At 42.7% G+C, this 20,699-nt stretch overlaps 1 protein-coding gene across 2 annotated transcripts in view; it reads left to right on the top strand.

The window, feature by feature from the left end:
* The window catches only part of PEX14 (peroxisomal biogenesis factor 14), a 551,896-nt gene that overhangs the window by 501,449 nt on the left and 29,748 nt on the right, over positions 1–20,699 (top strand). For both annotated transcript variants that reach the window (XM_078642256.1, XM_078642255.1), the window contains exon 5: positions 18,980–19,065. In XM_078642256.1, the coding sequence (XP_078498382.1) occupies positions 18,980–19,065 (86 nt within the window). The remainder of the gene's footprint in view (positions 1–18,979; positions 19,066–20,699) is intronic.

Here is a 20,699-nt window from a genome sequence, read left to right as displayed (position 1 = left end):
AGCGATATTCATGCATTACCGAGCTAATGCTCTTAGCCATGTTATCCACCTCCCATTGGATAACATGGCTAAGAACTGCTCAGGGCAGGTGTTACTTTTTGGAGATATTCGCGCTTAGCGCGAATATCTCCAAAAGTTGGTAATAGGAGATAGATATCTTGCATGTTGTAATGCAAGTTATTGTGGTATATGGAACTCATACCATAATCTCTCAGGAAAGCAGAAACTGATTGTAGGGAAGTAATAATTGGTATGGAGAAGGTTTAATCCAGGAGTAGAGTTTATTTGTTGCTCTCGCCTTCAAGTTGCAGTTAGTAATGTACTCTTAACAGATGCAGTACAACTCCTAACATTCTGTGTGTTTATATCATAACATTTGCTAACTGTAACACGAGCTTGTCACGAGCAGCCAGACATGCCTGAACGCTCGTGACAGCTCGAGCTAACGATACTACGTTCCCAACACACCTTCCCCCTTATAAAAGAAACAAAAAAAAAAAACAGGAATAAAAAACTTTATTGATTAATTCATTACAAAATCATTGAATCTAACAGGTAAGCGATGAGAGCGTAAAGCTTTTGTATTGTCAGAGTCACTTATGGTTTCATGGTTTTCGCTACTATCATCTTTTCTGCCAACATCATAGAAAACATTGCTGTCCGAATCATCTATTATTTGATCAGGTCCTTTATACAAAGAAACCCTGCTCAAATTCCAGACAGAACCACCATCAACCCTGACTGCGTTTCTAAAGACTTCAATGACCCTTTTAGGATTTGACCAAATAGGAAATCCTTTACTCACACCTTCTTTCTTTTTGATGCGAACACGATCACCTACTTTGACAGAACGGCTAGATGTAGATCCAATCCTTTTGACCATCTCGTGTTTCATCTTTTCTTTATATGACTGAACTCTGTGTTGAACAGCTTCAAAATCAACCTTAGAACAGTTTTCAAACCCGGCTAAATTTTTCTTAAGCCACCAAGGAACTAACTTGGTGCTGGGCTTCCGCCCTCTAAGTAGCTCAAAAGGAGTGACCAGAGTCACAGAGTTAGGAGATGTTCTGTAAGCCAATAACATGGACTGCAAAGCATTCCTCCAATTAAGATTACCTTTAATAGAAAGCTGTATGGCCTCTTTAACCACACGGTTGAAGCGTTCAACCTGACCGTTTGCTTCAGGATGGAAAACTGCAATTTTCTTATGGACTATACCACATTTATTAAAGAAAAGATCCATCTCCTTACTTACAAACTGTGGACCGTTGTCAGTTACTATTTCCTGAGGAATCCCTTCTCTGCAAAAGGTCTCGTCTAAAAATTCTATAATTTGACTTGTAGTAACTTCTCTAACCATTTTGACCTCAGGCCATTTAGAGAAATAATCTATGAGTACAATGCCGAAAGCCTCCTGTTTGGGTAGACAGTTGAAAGGCCCAATGATGTCTAACCCCAGTTTTCGCCAAGGGCCTAAAGGTAAATCAACGGGGCATGGTTCAGGACGTAATGCAACAGCCGATTTATCACTGTTAGAACACTGGGCACATTGTCTCACAAATTGTTCTATGCAGGAGTCAATTCCTGGCCACCAGAAAAACTCCTTCAAACGTCTTCTGGTATAAGATATCCCCAAATGTCCCTCGTGTGCAATTTCAAGAAGAGAATTCCTAATTTGAAATGGTGGTACAATCTTATCGCCACGAAGAATCAAGCCATTTTCTATAGCAAGTTCCTCTTGAACTTTAAAAAAACTCATTATGTTCCCTGACAATTTCCTCTGTTCAGGCCAACCTTGTGCAAGGTACTTCTTAACGCTGCCTAATTCTAAATCTTTACTCATCTCATCCATCCAAACATCTTCTTGCAATGAAAATTGTTCACCATGTACTAAATTTATATCTTTAAAAGTAAAGGCTACTTCACACTCTTCTTCACGTATGACTCCTGAATCATCAGATTCTGAAATCAATCTAGACATGCAATCCGCGTGAACATTCGCCTTCCCTTGAACATATTCAATGGTATACTGAAAGGACTGCAATCTGGAAGCTAATCTTGCAAGGCGTGCCGACATGGTTCTTCCTCCACCTGGAGCCATTAGGTACACCAAGGGTTTATGATCTGTTTTTATCAAAAATTTTGTACCCCACAAAAAAGGTCTGAAATGTTCAGCACCCCAAACACATGCCAGAAGCTCCCTTTCTATTACTGAATAATTCTTTTCAGCATCGCGTAAGGCTCTAGATGCGTAGGCCACAACCCATTCTTTCTCGCAATCTTTCTGTAAAAGTACTCCACCTAGACCGGATGAACTGGCATCCACCATGACAATGCATTTTACGCCTATGACAAAAGGTTTTAAGCAAGGTGCATTTACAATAAACATTTTTAAGGATTGGAAAGCTTGTGTCATTTCATCAGTCCAGATAAACTTTGCGTTTTTCTTTAGGAGGGGTCTGAACGGATCTACTTTCATTGAAAAGTTTGGGATAAATTTAGCGTAAAACTCGATGAGACCCAAAAAGGCTACTAGTTGCTCTTTTGAGTTAGGTACAGGAGCATCCACGATGCTCTTAACATGGTTCTTCTTTGGTTTGATTCCCATTCCACTAATAGTATGCCCAAGATACTCTACTTCCTTTTGTTTAAATTTGCATTTGTCAAGGCGAAGTGTCAAACCCTTCTGTGCTAACGCAGCTATCACACTCCTTAGATTATTGTCATGTTCATAGTCATCTTTCCCATGCACCAGAATGTCATCCTGAAATGCTAAGGCACCACTCAACCCTTCTAAGGTATCTTTCATTAACCTCTGGAACACAGAAGCTGCACTTGCCAGTCCAAAGGGCATGCGACAAAATCTATATAACCCTTCAGGTGTGATAAAAGCAGTAATATTTTTAGACTCCTCAGCAAGTACAACTTGGTGGTAAGCACTGGCTAGGTCGACACAGGAGAAAACTTGTGCTCCAGCTAATGTTGACACCATCTCATGGAGATTTGGTAATGGGTGTGAGTCAACCCAAATAGCGTTATTGACACTGCGGAGGTCAATGCATAGCCTAAGTTCACCATTGGACTTAACCGATATAACAATCGGAGAAACCCAAGGTGACGACTCAACAGGTTCAATTATGTTTTTATCACACAATTCCTTTAGCATCTCCTTAAGTTTAACTCTATAGGATAAGGGAACATTCCTTACTCTGTGTCTTACAGGAATGGCATTCTCATTTAATTTGATGACATGTTCAAAATTTTTATACCGACCCAATGTATTACTGAATACGGTGGGAAAGGATTGGCGTAAATTTTCAATCAGTAGTGAATTTTCCCCAGTGACACTAGATACATTCAAAGGTTGTACTACATACACAGGTGGATCAGCTCTGGGGTCAATTCTCATCCCCAATTGATATTGGTGTGGCCAACTTAAAAGTGACAGACCTGATCTTGACACATAAATTTTTCCTAACATTTGTCGCTCAGAAAATTGTATATTTGCTATAAAGTAACCAATCAGGTCAATTTTGTGACCCGTATAACCACCAGGGGAAACATCAGAATCAAGTAGACTCTTATTTGGAAATTTATCCTTAAAAACATTCAGAGAAATTATGGTGTACCAAGCACACGAGTCTACAAAAATTTCTAATTTTACATTATCAATGGTTATAATACAAGATGGAAATTTTGTGCAATTTCCATCTTCACATACATTGATAACGGTGTTAACTTGAAATGTTTCTTCATCATCTGATTGAAACTCTTCATAACATTCATGTACACAATTCATCTTCCCTGGTGTTGATTTACAACATTTCGTAAAATGACCCTTTTTGTAGCACTTCGAACAAGTCTTGCCTATTGCTGGGCAATTCTTATAATCTGCTAGATGTCCATCACTCCCACACCTAAAACATAATAGCTTAGAATTTCTCTTGTCATATTTCTGATTCTTATTCTTGTTATCATTTCTAGGGAATGATTCATTTCTTTGCGAAAAATTATTTTTGAATTTATCCCTGTCTTTGGAGACACTAAAAATATCACTCTTATCATTACCCCTGATCTCCTTCACAAACTTCTCTGAGTGTTCTATAGACTTCGCTATGTCTATAGCATTATTGAGAGACATATCTGAGGTTGTCCAAAGACGTTCTTGCACCTTTTTGTTGTTGGTCCTCATCAAAATCTGGTCTCTCAATACTTGCTCATAAGAAATGTGTTCGAAGTCACATGTTACAGCTAATGATCTCAGAGCTGACACGAAATCTTCAACAGGCTCATCAGCATGTTGTTTACGAGAGTAGAATATAAACCTTTCCATGACAACGTTCTTTTTTTTTTCATATCTTAAACATAGTTGTTGTGAAGCATATTCATATACATTAATGTTTCCTGGATTCACTAGTGCAGGTAATGTTTTGAATTCTTTCAAGGCAATACCGCCTAAACAATGTTTTAGCAAAGATAACTTCCTTTCTGGTTCACACTCCCCTTCTTCCAATACATCAACATAAGCTAAGAAGACAGGTTCCCAAATCTCCCACGCCATGGGTGGTTCTCCAGGTGCTGACAAAAATGAGGGAGGTGGTACAATGCCAGACATGTTAACTTAATTATCTATAAGCTATGAGGAAGTTGATATATATATGCTATTATTATTGAAATAAGTTTGAGTATTTAAAATAAACATAAAGTAAATGTACTCTAAAGTCTTGATATTTAGTGTGCACAATACAGTTAATATGGTGGCTAAAACTTTCTAAAATACTTAAAAAGAAAATTTTAGATTATAATTATCTTGGTTGAATTCCTTGATAATGGAGGATTGTAAGGATCTCCACAGTTTTTTTTTTAGAAGAGAAACGATCAGGAGAATAATCCGTAACAGTTCCTGTGTTTCGCGATGAAAAGCCGGCAATTTGGTCGCTTAGCAACGTCGCGTCGCGTTTTCATGCGCGGTGATTGATGATGTCACGTCGGGTTGAATTCGCGCGATGGTGTAGACGTAGCGTGGTATTGCGCAGTTCAGAATTGTATGCGCGAACTCGTCCGTTCCAAAGATGCCGCTTCGGTAAACAAGTAAGGAAACCAAGTTTTTTTTTTGTTCTTTTAACGAATGACGGCTCTTCCACTTTCCTTGAAGTAGCGGTAATCTTACGCTGTTCCCGAAAATAAAATCCGGTTGGCTCTTGAAGATTCCAATTTAATTCCAGGATAAAAGTAGAAAATTGGGTTAAGAAAAAAAATATTAGATTCAATCCAAGTAGTCTTTACATGCAGGTTACGTAGATCCCGCTCGTCGCCAGTGTAGGGAAGTAATAATTGGTATGGAGAAGGTTTAATCCAGGAGTAGAGTTTATTTGTTGCTCTCGCCTTCAAGTTGCAGTTAGTAATGTACTCTTAACAGATGCAGTACAACTCCTAACATTCTGTGTGTTTGTATCATAACATTTGCTAACTGTAACACGAGCTTGTCACGAGCAGCCAGACATGCCTGAACGCTCGTGACAGCTCGAGCTAACGATACTACGTTCCCAACACTGATCCTTTTGGGACCGCCTAAAAAGGCCTAGGGGGTGAGGAGTACTCTACTTTGCCCCCTTTTCACGTTCCGAACTATTTTATTTTACTCTCTTCTGTAATTACACAAAATAGCAGCGATAAGATGCATCGGAGACACACAGTGAGAGAAAGGAGGCCGGAGATGAAGAAGAGATGTCAAATACACATTGGAGATAATATAGTGGCAGAAGGGAAGTAAATATGAGTAAACTTACCATGTAACATAAAAATGTTGCACTCTATACTATAAGTCTCATTTTATACTACAATCACTTCGCTACAACCTCATAAATTAAAAATAAAAATGAATAATGTCTCAAACAATTTTTGATTTCTAAATATAAATTTATTCTTCAGAATTTTCTAAATTTGAAAGAACTAGTAACATGTCCTCATCAGCAATGTCCTCATTAAAAGTCTCCAATGATGATTCTTGTAACTCTATGGTCTCCAAACACTCGATAAATTCGCCATCAAGAGATTGATCAAAAAAATCATTCAAGTCATCTCCTCCTTGTGACAATATTTCATTATTGGTGCTCTCAATTTCAATCAATGTAGTGGAATCATTCAAGTCATCTCCTTGTGACAATATTTCATTCTTGGTGCTGTCCATTTCAATCAATCTAATGGAATCATACAAGTCATGTCCTCCTTGTGACAATATTTCATTATTGGTGCTCTCAATTTCAATCAATGTGTTGGACAATTCAAAAGAAATTGCCACGGTCTCTTCATTGTGAGCCATTTTATTTTGAAATTGCTTGCTGTAAATTGCAGAAAAAAATAATCACTTTCATTTATCGTTTTTAGTAATACATAATATAAAACTAACTTTATCAAGTATTTAGTATAACAGAAGGACTGCAAATAAATAACAGAAAACATTTTTCAAATTATCTTCAAGTGTACAACATAGTTCCCCTTACAAATTAACAACTCACCTTTTTAAAAGTAGCAGAAGTGTTAGTACTGTGTAAATCAAACACCAGAAATTCACCACCAAACATTCCTCACAAATGTACCTCAGACAGTAGTATCACAAAATGGCTGTGGTTTCCTCTCATTTGACATATATACATAACCAATTAACTTTCATCACACACAAATACAAAACCAAAGTAACATTTTAATTGGTTCTAAATTTCAACACTTTCAAATGTGTTTTCCCCATGCAATTTTCCATAGGACATTTACATACGTCTACAGCCTGAATGGCTGAACGGAATTACACCAAACTTGGCAAAATGGTACATCAAACCTAAGAGGTCAGGAAGGATCTACTATGCCCCCTTATGGTCATTTCCCCCTTCGCTTTGGCCTCCTCTTGTCTCTCAATCCTACCGAGAGACAAGATGGCGGCCGCTACGGACTGTTTGGAATGTTGACAGACGCCGGAGAACCAATCAGCTTCGCAAAGCTCCGTAACGCGAAAAGTACGCGAAGCGGAGCGCTGTTACAGATATATATCTTTTTTTGAACGTTAATTTCTCAAAATCCACTGGAGCACATATATTGAGACCTAGCAAAGGCACATCGGGCTACCAGTCCCTAATATTTTGCCAAGTTTCGTGCAAATCCATTCAACCGTTCGATTATTATTATTTTGGTTTTTTTTTGCCCCGCGGGGCCCTTTTAAAACCTCCACATCAAACCTAGGGGGTCAGCGAGGATCTACTATGCCCCCTTATAGTTATTTCCCCCTTTGTTTTGACCTCCTCTTGTCTCTCGATCCTACCGAGAGACAAGATGGCGGCCGCTACGGACTTTTTGGAATGTTGACAGACGCCGGAGAACCAATCAGCTTCGCTTCACAAAGCTCCGTTGCGCGTAAAGTACGCGTCCTGGGACGCTGCCAGGTCCGCTGTTACAGATATATATCTTTTTTTAAACGTTAATTTCTCAAAATCCACTGGAGCACATATATTGAGACCTACAAAAGGCACATCGGGCTACCAGTCCCTACAATTTTGCCAAGTTTCGTGCAAATCCATTCAGCCGTTCGGGCTAAAAGTGAGGCCAACCGCCCTATGGAAAACTCAATGTTAAAAACACGTTTTGGGACCCCCCTTTTTTCTCGGCCCCCCCTTGACGAACCCCCCCCAAATTTTCAAGGGCTGCTCAGAAACAAAATGTGCCATTTTCCTGAAAATTTCAGCCAATTCCGTCCACAAACGCCAAAGTTATTAGACATAGAATTTTCAAAAATCCCATAGAGAAAAAATCCTAACTATATATACCTACTGGCGACCGCCAGTAGGTAATATATATATATATATATATATATATATATATATATACACACACATATATATATATATACACACACACACACATGCACGCACCTGGCAAATACAGGCTTCAAATTAAAATTTTAGCATAGCAGTCGTGATCAAACCGCCATGAATTAATCTGCGAGGCACTCTGATTTCTGCACCCTTGCAACAGTCAATTCATATATCGAAACTGTGATGCAAAACAGGCCCCATTTTGCTCGAGTCCCCGGATTAAGCACCAGTTATCAAACCATCCCCAGTGGGTTAAATTAATTCCTGTTCAAAGAATTGTTCCTAATCTGAAATCATTACATGTAAGCATAATCAAAGAGTCGGTACCACAAACTAATACAAATCGGCCATATTCCAATGACACTGTTAAGTCAATTAACTCATGAAGGTTTAGTGTGAAAAAGTATATCCGGCAACTTAAATTTTATTTATATATAGTAAAGCCCAGCTTAGCTATGTAAATGCAAAAGAAAATACAAAGAAGTATTAAAGTGATAACTGTCACAAGGTTTCTCAGTTGATCGATCGATGTTCTGATCAGGGTCTGATATTACAAATTATTGTATAAATATCCATTTATGCCAGGAATTAGCAATGTCAATCGATAAACAGAAACATCAAGAAGTGTCACTTCGGTGCAATAAAGAAAGCTAAAAACAGAACAAAAATCAGAGGAAGGCAAGCAACAATCTAGTATAAAATATTATACACAGTTCAAAAATGCCTTCTTATTAGTAAATGTCCTGTTCACTATTCACTGCAGTTTAAGCCTTTTAGTTCAAAAGTATCTTATGTGATGATGTAAAATGTCCTGTTTTGAATCAGAGGGGGGGGGGAGAAGGAGAAGGAAAAATCCGAGATCTTTTCATTTTCCTTATTTGCAATATCAAAAAATCAATGTGGGAAAGGATCACTTGTCCTGAGTAACCAGGGTTCTATTCTTTTATTCGGTTCCGATAAAAAACCCTCATTCACGTACTAAGGCTCGATAGGCGGTATATCTTGATTCTCCGCCTTGTTGTCAGCGACGTGACAGCATCCTCATAGGGTTTGATTGTATGCTTCCTCCACTGGAGGTAAACTACAGTAGTGATTAGTGATCAAAACATTTTAGTGGGGTGTGTATATAGTTAAAAAAGGCTTCTATTGACCAGTGCTAATGAATTTTAATTGGTGCTGGGAAAAATGCCTTGTTAAAAAGATTGGGCGTGCGTAGGAAGCTTGATTATGGGGCTTCCGCACTGTGTTATGTCCATAAAAAGGTCGACATGTTTCAGCCATAAAATGCCCCAAGGGTACAAGTTGGCCTTCTTCAGGACCTAGTGAAAGGTGTTCCTGTACGCAGTCTCTCTCTTGGATGTTTGGGGAACCTATCTATGCAGAACAACCTACATTTTGTCCAACCAACCAGAAGGGTTGGGGAGGTGTAGAAAAGGAAAAAGGTTTGCATTTATATAGCACTTGTAACCCTGATGGGGTATTGAGACTCTTTATTGGCGAGTAGCACGCTACTCTGGAACACAATAAAGGATTAGTGGTGAATTAGTATAGTTGAATATGGAATTTGAAAAGTGAACATGTTAGTCTTGATTGAAAAGGATAGTGAAGGGATAAAAGAGTGAAGGATTCTTTTTTTTTAGGTCTTAGCACTAGGAGGAGGCTTTTGGATGAGTAAAAAGGAGTTTTGTAGGGGAGGAGTCGGAGGGAAGAGTTTAGAAAGGTTTGTTTTAGGGGATTGGTATAGTAAAAAAAGAGGTGTCAGATGATGAAGGAGGGGTAGAGTAGGAGAGAGACTAGAAAGGGTTATTTGGGTGATCATAGTAGTGGTATGGGGTTTGGGATAAATGAGAGAGTGGATGTAGAGGATATATTGATAGATGTATAGGATGAGAGATAGGGTAGGGCATTAGAAAGAATAGTAGAAAGAAGTTTGAGATGAGTCAGAAGGTTGGGCTAGAAGATATATTGAGCGAAGTATAGGCTGAAAAATAGGGTAATGCATTGGAAATGCTAAATTAGAAGAAAGTGATAAATATATAGATCCATAAGTACATTGAAAGTATATAGATACATAAAGGAGGCAAGTATATGTAGATTAAAGATATTGATAGGAGGCACAGGATGAGAAATAGGGTAGCGCATTGGATATGCTTTTTCAGGAGAAAAGTAACAGACACACAGATACAGGTACATGGAAGGTACATAGATGCACAATGGAAGTATGTACATGTAGACCAAAGATGATTTTTATTTATTTATTATTTTTTTTCTCTCTCAACAACATAATTAGTTTACATGTTTATACAAAGTAATACACAAAGATAGGTACATATCTATAGTGAAAACAAATGCTTATATACAGAGGGATATGCTGTAAATTTCTGTTTGCATATGGTGCTTATGTGGGGAAGAGCCAAATCTTGAGTAGTTTTCTGAAGCTAAGGTGGTTGTTGGTGGACCTTATGTTGGGAGGGTAAATAGTTCCATAGTGTGGCTGCTTGAACAGAGAAGGATATGCCACCCATGTTTTTTTTCTTGTATGGTGAGATTTTGAGGCGAGATGAACCTTGAGGGACCCCTGCTTTTGTGGAGTACGGTTTGGAGGAGAAAGGTGAGGTATGGATGACATTAGTTCTGTTTCGAAGGTAGGACGCAATCCAGTCGAGAGCAGTTCCCTCTATGCTGGCTTCATAGAGTCTTTGTTTCAGAGTGTCATGGTCAACCGTGTCAAAGGCAGCTGAGAGGTCTAAGAGGAGTAGCGCAGCAACCCCGTTGCGGTCAACTGTATTCTTCAGGTCATCCCAGATGGCAAGGAGGGCAGATTCAGTGCCTCTTCCCGGACGGAATCCTGTTTGGAAGTCTGAAAGTTTGTCATTCTCTTCAATGAATTGTGACATCTGGGCAAACGCTGCTCTTTCTATCAGTTTGCCCAGGAAAGGTCCATTTGTAATGGGTCTGTAGTTGTCAGGGTTCAGCTGGTCAAAGTTTGTTTTCTTCAGTAAAGGGTGTATGTATGACTTTTTGAGTTCTTCTGGAAATATTCCAGTAGTTAAGGACACATAGGTTGGAGTGTATTATCATCAGGTTTGAAACTGTGTCGAGAAGTGTGTCTAGGAATGTTGCCTTGCTATGTGGTGGTCTGTAAAGTATTATTATTTATTATTATTATTAAAACTTATATAGCGCACAGCTACCCTGAGGCATCCCGGCGCTATGAACAGTGCATCAACCGTGGGACCATGAAGTAGTAGTAGCGACTCACAAGGGAAACAGATGTGTTTTCAAACCTTTGCGAAAACGCAGGGTGCAGGTCTCAGCACGAAGTTTTAAGGGGAGGGAGTTCCAGAGCGTTGCTGTGTGCACAGAGAATCGTCTCCCGCCCGTGCGTGATCTTTTTACTCTCGGGACCTGGAGCAAACACCTCTGGTCAGACCTCAGCGCTCTGTTCGCTTTGTAAGGCACTACCAAGCTCCCCAGGATAGGAGGTCCACTGCCCTGAAGAATTTTGTGGGCAATGGATAGTGCCTTAAACTTCACTCTCTCCCGCACTGGTAACCAGTGCAGGGCCTTGAGAGCGGGTCTGGCAGATTCAGTTCGAGGAATTCCCATAAGGAGTCTGGCCGCCGCGTTTTGCACCTGCTGAAGTTTGTTAAAAGTAGATTCAGGGGCGCCCAGAAACAGACCATTGCTGTAATCTAGGCGAGATGTTATCAAACCCTGAATCAACAACTTCCTCGATGGAAAGGGAAGGAGCGGGAGAATTTTACGCGCGGCCCGCAGCAGGGCAAAACAGACTCCCGCAGTTCTTTTAGCGTGAGTTCTGAGGGAGAGGTCTTGCTCCAGCCAGACTCCCAGGCTCTTAATCTCCTCTTTCATAGTTGGGAGGTCACCCATACAGCTTGGCCAACAAGATGGTGGCAGTGGCGGCGCTTTATTTCCAAGCAGCATAATCTCCGTTTTAGAGCCGTTCAGCTTCAAGGCTGAGCTGCTCATCCAGGTGTGGACATCCGCCAGACATGAGTGCAACAAGTCAGGATTCTCCACCAGTTGAGGAAGGGCGACCACCAGCTGAGTATCATCAGCATAGCTGATGATTTTGATGTTATAAGGGGTCACCACATCCTCCAGGGGGGCCATATAGACATTGAATAATGTCGGGCTCAAGGACGAGCCCTGCGGCACCCCCCACTGGAGAGAAATAGATGGAGACTTGTTGCTTCCTTCCCAGACCTGGTAGGACCGGTCTTCCAGAAATGAACAGAGCCATTTCAACGCGGCTCCTACCACACCCACCTTTGAAAGCCGTTGAGTCAACACCTGGTGGTTGACGGTGTCGAATGCGGCACTCAGATCCAGGAGGATCACTGCCACTGATCCTCCCGAATCTAAGATGCGCCTTGACTCCTCAACGACAGCCAGGAGAGCCGTGTCGGTGCCTTGGCCGGGACGGAAACCGGTCTGCGAGTCTCGGAGCAGACCGTTCGACTCTAGAAAGTTGGACAGTCGATGGTTTGCAAGCTTCTCAGCAATTTTGCTGAGGCCTGGCAACAAAGAAATGGGCCTAAAATTGGCCAACTCGGCCGTGTCAAGGTTAGATTTTTTTAAAAGAGCCTTGACCACGGCTTTTTTCCAGGTGGGTGGCACCAAACCACGAGAGAAAGAGGCGTTAATCAGGTCCGTAATGGGCCCTACCACCGCGGTTGCTGCTTGCTTTAAAATTTTAAAAGGGACTGGGTCCGTAGGGGAGCCGCTTTTTATGGAAGCTATAGCTTTTAACGTTTCACTTTCTGAAACTGGGCCGAACGTGTCCAAGGAGATAGGGCACTCTTTCACCCGAATCGGGGGAAATTCTTCTTGGGTCCCGTGCGGTATAGCGATCTGGGGTAAAGAGTCCAGTATCTTTACAATTTTAATATGAAAGAAATCGGCCAACTCCTTGCACCTCTCAGGGTCATGGGTGACTGCTGGTTCGGGAACTTTGAGCAGTTCTTGCACCACCTTAAAGGTTTCCCTGGAGGAGTTTGAGGCAAGTTGTATTCGCTCCTCAAAGAAATGTGCTTTTGCCAAGCGGAGGGCTGCTTTATAGGCTCTAATCGCTGTCCAGTAGTCCTTACGCTTGGCAGCATCAAATTTCTTCCTCCAAGCCCTTTCCAGTTTCTTGCATCCTTTTTTAAGCAGGCGGAGCTCAACCGTGAACCAGGGAGCGGAACCAATTCGTTTCTCCCTCTTCTGTAAGGTTTTCACCGGGATGAAGACATCAAGCGAGGCGTTCAACCATCTATTGAAGTCAGCATCTCCTTTAATCGGGTCCGACTCAAATGTAGGTTGTGAGTTAGCCAAGTCGTGGGTCCAGTCACCCATCGGTAGTCTGGACCATATCCGGTCCACCACGACCTCTTGAGATGTCGGTTTTAAGGGCAGATTGATTTGCCATTCCACCGACACTAAGGAGTGATCTGACCATGGAAGCGGAAGGGCAGGTCTGGCCCTCAGCCTAGGGATGTTCGAAAAGACAGGATCCAGCAAATGGCCCTTCGCGTGGGTGGCTCCTGTGTTGACTAATCGGAGCTCGCAAGCAGTCAGATCTCCTTTAAGATCTGCAGCAATCATGTCTGCAGTGTCCTCAAAATGCAGATTCAAATCCCCTAGCACAATGAAGGAAGATGTAGATGTGGCCAAGAGTGTTACCGTCTCCATCACAGAGCTTACAAAGTTGCCGACCCTACCAGGGGGTCGGTAGATCAGCAGGCCAGCCAGTGTAACCGTTGGCGATATCTGTATAGAAAAGTGGCAACTCTCACAATCTGCCACAAGACCCTTCCAAACCCTGCAATTAAGGTTATCTCGATAGATAACAGCGAGTCCGCCTCCTCGTCCCTCAGGTCTATCCAGATGACATATGAGGTAGCCTGGGGGGAGGGCAAGTATGATGTCAGCATCAGAACTGGAGGTAATCCACGTTTCGGACAGAAACAAGATATCCAGTTCTTGCTCTTGAATAAGAATATTAAGTTCCACAGCGTGACACGGAAGTGACCTGCAGTTAAGCAGGCCCCAGAGCAAGGTGCTTTTATCTAGGTGAGGAGGAAGCGATGCGTCCAATCCTCGTAGGGGTGATCCCCGAGTACCCATGTTGCTGATAGGGTAGGTTTCAGGGGGGTTAGTGCGTAGTGCAAATAACTCTTCTCTTGAGTAGGTGCGGCGCAGTGGCGGTGATTTTGGCATAGTACCAGGCCCTAGGCCCGTCTGAGCCCGGACGAGCCCAGACGGCCAGGACTCTGGCTGTACTCCGGCGTGAGTCCGGCGACTCCGCTGCGCGTCGTCATGGCGAGCTTTAAGTAGGGCGTGGAGTCCGGTCTCCAAGGCTAGTGCGCTGGCCGAATGTCGCCACGAGGAATCCCTGCCTCACCCAAGATGGCGGTCGCAGTTCCCCAGGGTGTCAAGAGGTCTAAGTGAGTCCGCTCCCAACAGCGGTGCTTATTGCCTTTTATGTGGGGTAAGCGCTATGTGTCAGGTCCCAAAAATGCTATTCACACAATAAAAACGAAACAATATTAAAAAGCGCGAAGCGCTACCAAAAGTAGAGACAAAAGTGCAATTACACTATTTTAAAGGTGACAGTTTTAAAAGCGCGAGAGCGCTGACAGATATCCTATGAGCGCGCCTAAATCTCCGTGGAGCGCGGTTCGAGTGCCTTAGTTCAAGGCCGAGCGAGCCTAGATGCTCACCTTAAGTAGGGCGTGGAGTCCGGTCTCCAAGGCTAGTGCGCTGGCCGAATGTCGCCACGAGGAATCCCTGCCTCACCCAAGATGGCGGTCGCAGTTCCCCAGGGTGTCAAGAGGTCTAAGTGAGTCCGCTCCCAACAGCGGTGCTTATTGCCTTTTATGTGGGGTAAGCGCTATGTGTCAGGTCCCAAAAATGCTATTTACACAATAAAAACGAAACAATATTAAAAAGCGCGAAGCGCTACCAAAAGTAGAGACAAAAGTGCAATTACACTATTTTAAAGGTGACAGTTTTTAAAGCGCGAGAGCGCTGACAGATATCCTATGAGATATCCTATGAACATGTCCTTCTTTTCATTGGATCCCTGCTTATCTGACAGCAATGCTAGTCTTTGAGGCTCTCTGGTGCTCCTCTGGAGATCTCCCTTCGCCCACTCCCTCAATACCAAAGAATCCTGCAACATGCTGGAAGGCGATCTTTCTTAATCTGTACCCCCAAGACAGTGGACCGCGCTCCCCTTTGGGCTGCGAATAATGGCCATTGTGATTCAGGTTCCGAGGCAATGGAAAACACCTATTTTTCTGTCGCATTTAACTTCTCCATGTGCGCCAAAGTAGCAGGAAGTTTCAGGAGGAAGACGGTGTAGGATTGCATCTTGTTAGAAGAGCCTCACAATTCTTTATGGAGATGTTGTCAATTTTAGTGATATGTATTGTTTGCCTGAATACGACAGCTAGACCACCTCCTTTTTGGCTATACGATTTAGGGTGATTGTTTGATAGCCTAGAGGAATGGCTTTATGCAGGACTGGAGCCATATCCTCTTCCAACCATGATTCGGTTATGAATAGTACGTCTGGTTTTGCATCGGTGAGACGGTCGTAGATGTGATGCTTGTTTTTAGAGAGGGATTGAGCATTTATTAGTAGACAGTTTAGTGAGTGGCCTTTGGTGATAGTGGGACTTTGTTTTGTAGAAGAGTGATCAGTATTGTGTGGGTTTGTAGTAGGTGTTTTTAGTGCTGGTTTTAGCTGTATTAGGATAGCAATCGTGTAGCTGTTCTGTATCGTGTTCCTCATCCAGCATGCCAAGAAGGCATTTTGATGGGTCTGCATGTGTATGTGTTGGAGATGGTGTTTGAGAGTGAGTTGGAGTGCTGCATTGCTTTTGTGGTGTAATATTGTTGTGAAGTAGACATGGGGAAGCAAAGTTGTGAGCTGTGGCATGTTGCCTATATTTTTTGCGTGTGTTTAAGGCGGAAGGTATATGAGTCAGGGGAGGTGGTGCAGCATGTGGGTCATTTAGTAATGTTCTAAATTGTCCATTGGATGAGAGGTGGTTAGAAGAGAGTTGCTGTATTGCTGTATCTGTGTTAGGTGTGGTGGAAGAGGGAAAGCTTGGCATTGGAGTTTGTTCCTTTGTGTGGTTTGAAAGGTGGGTATTTGTTTGTATTTTGTGATGGTAAGTATTATGAGGTGTCGCGCGTTGAAGCTCTTGTTATTGTGTGATATGTTTTGCTTTTGAGGAGTAGCGAAAAGGGGTGCTGATGTATGTTTCATGCAATGGATTTGGTTGGGTGGTTGTGGTGTGGGTGGTTGTGGTGTGGGTGGTTGTGGTGTGGGTGGTTGTGGTGTGGGTGGTTGTGGTTGTGTGGGTGGTTGTGGTTGTGTGGGTGGTTGTGGTTGTGTGGTGGTGGTGTGTGGTTGTGGTGGTGTGTGGCTGTGGTGGTGTGTGTGGTTGTGTGTGGTTGGTTGTGGTTGTATGGGTGTGATTGTGGTTGGGTTTGGTTGTGGTTGGTTGTGATTGTGTGTGGTTGTGTGTGTGTGGTTGGTTGTGTGTGTGTGGTTGGTTGTGTGTGTGTGTGGTTGGTTGTGTGTGTGTGTGTGGTTGTGTGTGTGTGTGGTTGTGTGTGGTTGGTTGTGCCTGTGTGGTTGTGTGTGTGGTTGTGTGTGTGGTTGCGTGTTTGGTTGTATGTGTGGTTGTGGTTGGGTGTGTGTGGTTGTGTGTGTGGTTGTGGTTGTATGTGTGGTTATGGTTGGGTGTGGTTGTGTGTGTGGTTGTGGTTGGTGGTGTGGTTGTGTGTGGGTGTGGTTGGTTGTGTGTGTGGCTGTGGATGTATGTGTGGTTGTGTGGTTGTCTGGTTGTGTGGTTGTGTGGTTGTGTGGTTGTGTGTGTGTGTGTGTGTGTGTGTGTGGGTGGGTGGTTAGCGGTTCTTACTCGGAAACCTCTCAAGTACCGAGATTGGCCAAAGGGAGAAAAATCTCCCTCGACAAATCAAATAGGAGTATTTTTTCCAATTTTGCTAACTATGTTGTAACACTGTACCCACTGTCAGGACATATCAATTTTTTTTCTGAGGGTTAATATTACCCCTTCATGCCCAGCATTAGCTGCTCTTTAAACACTTATTTCTCAAACGCCCGAACGGACTTCCAAAACACAAAAAGCATGCATTCTGAGTAAAGTTATAACTTTCTTCAAATGTTGTTGTAATTCCCTTCAGCTGTATTTTCTTTATTGGCGAGCAACCTTTTGAATGGGAATTAATAACGGAAATCGCACTCTTGTGGCCTTCCTTTTACTTGGCCCCCCTCCTGATGAATAAGTGCAAAACCTTCCTCGAAGCAGCGAAGGTGGATGAATTTTGACCAATCCTCATCACATTTTCTAAAACTTCCAAAGCTGTTAAAGAAAAATGCTTTTCTTATGGAAAGTTTGACCTAACTAGCATCATTAGTGTAAAATAACAAACACACACGCGTATATATACGTACATACATATATCATACGTAAAGAAAGTTCTCTGAATTCACTTTTTTCTTTCAAACTTGAAAGTGGCAGCGTGCCCTCATTAGAGTAGTCCTACCTGACGCGTTTCAGCCCATCATTGAGCCTTCATCACAGGTGCTAATGATTGGTAACTTACACAACCAATCAATTTGAATGCTGCCAAGCCTGCCATGATGTATTTCTGTAGACATAATACACTGAAACAACCAGCATGCTTTGCAAATGCAGTAGATATCAACTGTCCACTCGCAGAATACATAGTCCTGGTAAAATATCATCATGCTGTGGCTAAATAGTTCCGTCATCGCATTGCAAGTAAGTAAAGTGACTAGGTCCATTTGTAATAATAATGAGTTGGTCTCTTTGCAAGTGCCATCCAAAAATGTAACCTTTAAAAACTGAGTCCAAAGCCAGAAATGGAGAAGTACAAGACTCCTCCAATTACTCTTTCTTGCCTCACTCAATTCATAATCCCAGAAAAGTCCTTTTGAGAAGCAAAGATGAGCGAAGATATATATCATGCTGAATATGAATGTTTTGTGAGATGAATGTCAATATTCTGAGTGACTAAAGCAACGAAAGAAGACCCCCACAGTGACAAGTGGCACCAGTCAAAATCATAGTTCCATTTTCCTTTTCTCACTGATTATTGCTGAGCCATAGTATGTCCCTCCACAGTATCAACCTTGTATGTCTGTTTTATGACTTGGAGAGTTCTCTGGAGTACCTATCAGTTCTTAACTTATGTACTCACCAGCACTGTTGGTATAGCTGCGCCATAGTCTGCAAGGAAACTGTTGTGGAGGATGAATAAATAATTTCTGTTGTGGTGTTGTGTTGCTTTTCCTACGCAAACAAATGATAGACGAAATGCTGAATGAATCATACATTCAACCCCAGTCAAAATATCTGGGTTAAATCCATCTTTCTTTTGCTCACCATACCAAAGGTGTACTTGTGTGCCTTTTTTGTTTTCCTTTACTGCATTGCTGTTGTATTCTGCTGTTGCTGTTGTGTTGCATTCTGTTTTGCGTGTTGTGTTGTGCTGTTATATTTTTGTTGTGCTGTTATATTTTTGTTGTGCTATTGTGGTTTTGTTGTGCTATTTTGCTTTGCATTATGTTGTTTTGTTTTTTAAATCAACAAATGGAGCTAGATTCTAAGCCAAACAAACATCTTCTGTTCCAGTGGCAATCATTTCCTACTGCCTTAGCTGTAACATAGTGCTCGAGCTCTTCAGGTATTTAAGACACTGGTCAGCCCAAAATTGTGGCATCTACATGCTTTAAATGAGCAATTCCATTCACGAGGCTGGCGATTGATTCTTATTTGGGTTATTGTCGGTTATATATATCTGAGAACTTTTAGGCGGGATGCAACACTCTTTGATGTTTCGGAATTATGCTTTGTGTTTTGATGTACAATGATATAAAATGTAATAAAAATAACAAAATGTAACTTCTGGTGCTGGCCAGGCCCTGAAGGCAACCAGGAAGTACCTTTGTCATATGGTGCTAAGGTGCATGGCAGAACTACTGTTGGGTCGTGATAGGCATGTGCTCATCAATAGGGTCTTTAATTTCTTGCTGCTCTTTCCCTCAGGTCCTGCAGGCTCGAGGTGGAGAGACTATGGGGCTCTGGCCATCATCATGGCAGGGATTGCTTTTGGCTTCCATCAGCTCTACAAGGTAATGTGCAAGCTGATAGTGTGCGCTTCTTGACCACCATCCTCTGCCTCCTCCATCTCGCTTCTCTCTAATCCTGTCACTCCTCTTTCTCTGATGCCTCTGTTGAGCAGCTTCCTGTTTTCCATCCTACAGCTTCTCTCCAATCAAAAGAGCCTTCTATCTTCTATTACATCTATCCCTTTGCCAATTCCTCTTACCCATCCTATCGCTTCTGTCCAATGCAATGTCACTTCTATCCTCAGTTACCTTTATCCCTTGACTAGCCTCTTCTGTCTCATCCTAGTCCTTCTTACCAATACAGTGACTTATTTCTCCTGTGTTACTTCTGTCCGTTGTAATACGCCAATATAATGTCCGCTATATCCCCTGTAACCTTTCTCTTGTCCAGCCTCCTCTGTCTCATCCTAGCCCTTCTTTCCAATTCAGGGACCCTTCTGTCCCTTGACCAGCTCCTCAGTCCAATCCTTGCACTTCTTTCCAAACCAGTGGCCCCTTTGTTCTCTTTTACTTCTTGACCAATCTCATCCACCCTGATTTATACTTTTAGCTTTAGATTCCTAACCTGTACAATGTCTCTCAGGTGCCTGACTGGAACATGAGGTTTTCACATTGGTGCTTCTGAACGACTCTAGGTAGCACTGTGTGGCTCTACATTGGACTTGTTTTGCCCCAGAAATGACGTCGCGGTGCACATATAGGCGTCCTACAGCATGCTGACAACAGTTATTTTTTTCTGAGCCTATGACCACGAATCTGGAGCTTCACTCCGTTTTTTGTCGGTTTGACTATTCCAGTGTGCATGGGAAAGATATCCCCATTCAAGACTACAATGTTCAAACCATGCTGGCACTGTCATAAACGGATATTGGTGATGGATCTGAACCCTCTCTGGTGTTTAGGCATGGGGCATTACTCCAAGTCATGTACAGAAAGTGTTGTGTAATGAAAATGCTGCCATGCACCCAAAGGCAATCCGGTACTGTGAAGTGATGATGTACATTGACAAACTTCGAAAGAAGCCATGCAAGTCCCGCAAGTCGAGGGCATGAACCCTTCCCTTCTCTGGAGGTAGATTCCTCAACAAGGTCCTCTCCATGGTTTATGTCACCCGGTAAGTCGAAGTCCAAATCAAAGTGGAAACACAAGCAGGCGAAGCGGGACTCAACCCCATCCCACCACTCCGTAACTAAAGAGAAATTGCAGGGGCATCAAATTGCCCCCTGATCTCTGATTGAGGAGCCGACCTCACAGTTGATCCAGATGCTTCTGAGTTTCTCGGGCCACCAACACTGCAGCAAGTCATGGCCTACAGGGAGGTTTTGCTGTGTATTTTTTACACTGTTGCTGTTCCTTCTGGCGTGCCTTCAATCCCCAAGGATCCAGAGGGGCCTCCTGTTGGGTAAGCACCAGTGGATCTGTCACCGGCACCATCTGGGCACCTGGAGCTCACCTCTGGTTCTGCTGTGACCCTGGTGCATGCTTCTATTCCAGCTCCAAGACCGTGCCTATCCCTTCGTCGTTGATGTCGGACCCAACGTAGCCGGTAGTGAATTCTACGCCGACCCTGACCGAGGTTGCTCTCTGGCCTCACTCCAGCACAACTAGTTCCTGTATAATCTGATTCAGACAAAACC

The sequence above is a fragment of the Lissotriton helveticus genome, chromosome 5_1 (assembly GCF_964261635.1).
Source record: "Lissotriton helveticus chromosome 5_1, aLisHel1.1, whole genome shotgun sequence".
Taxonomy (NCBI): domain Eukaryota; kingdom Metazoa; phylum Chordata; class Amphibia; order Caudata; family Salamandridae; genus Lissotriton; species Lissotriton helveticus.
Note: the sequence above shows the minus strand (reverse complement) of the source record. Positions and strands in the feature narration are given on the sequence as shown.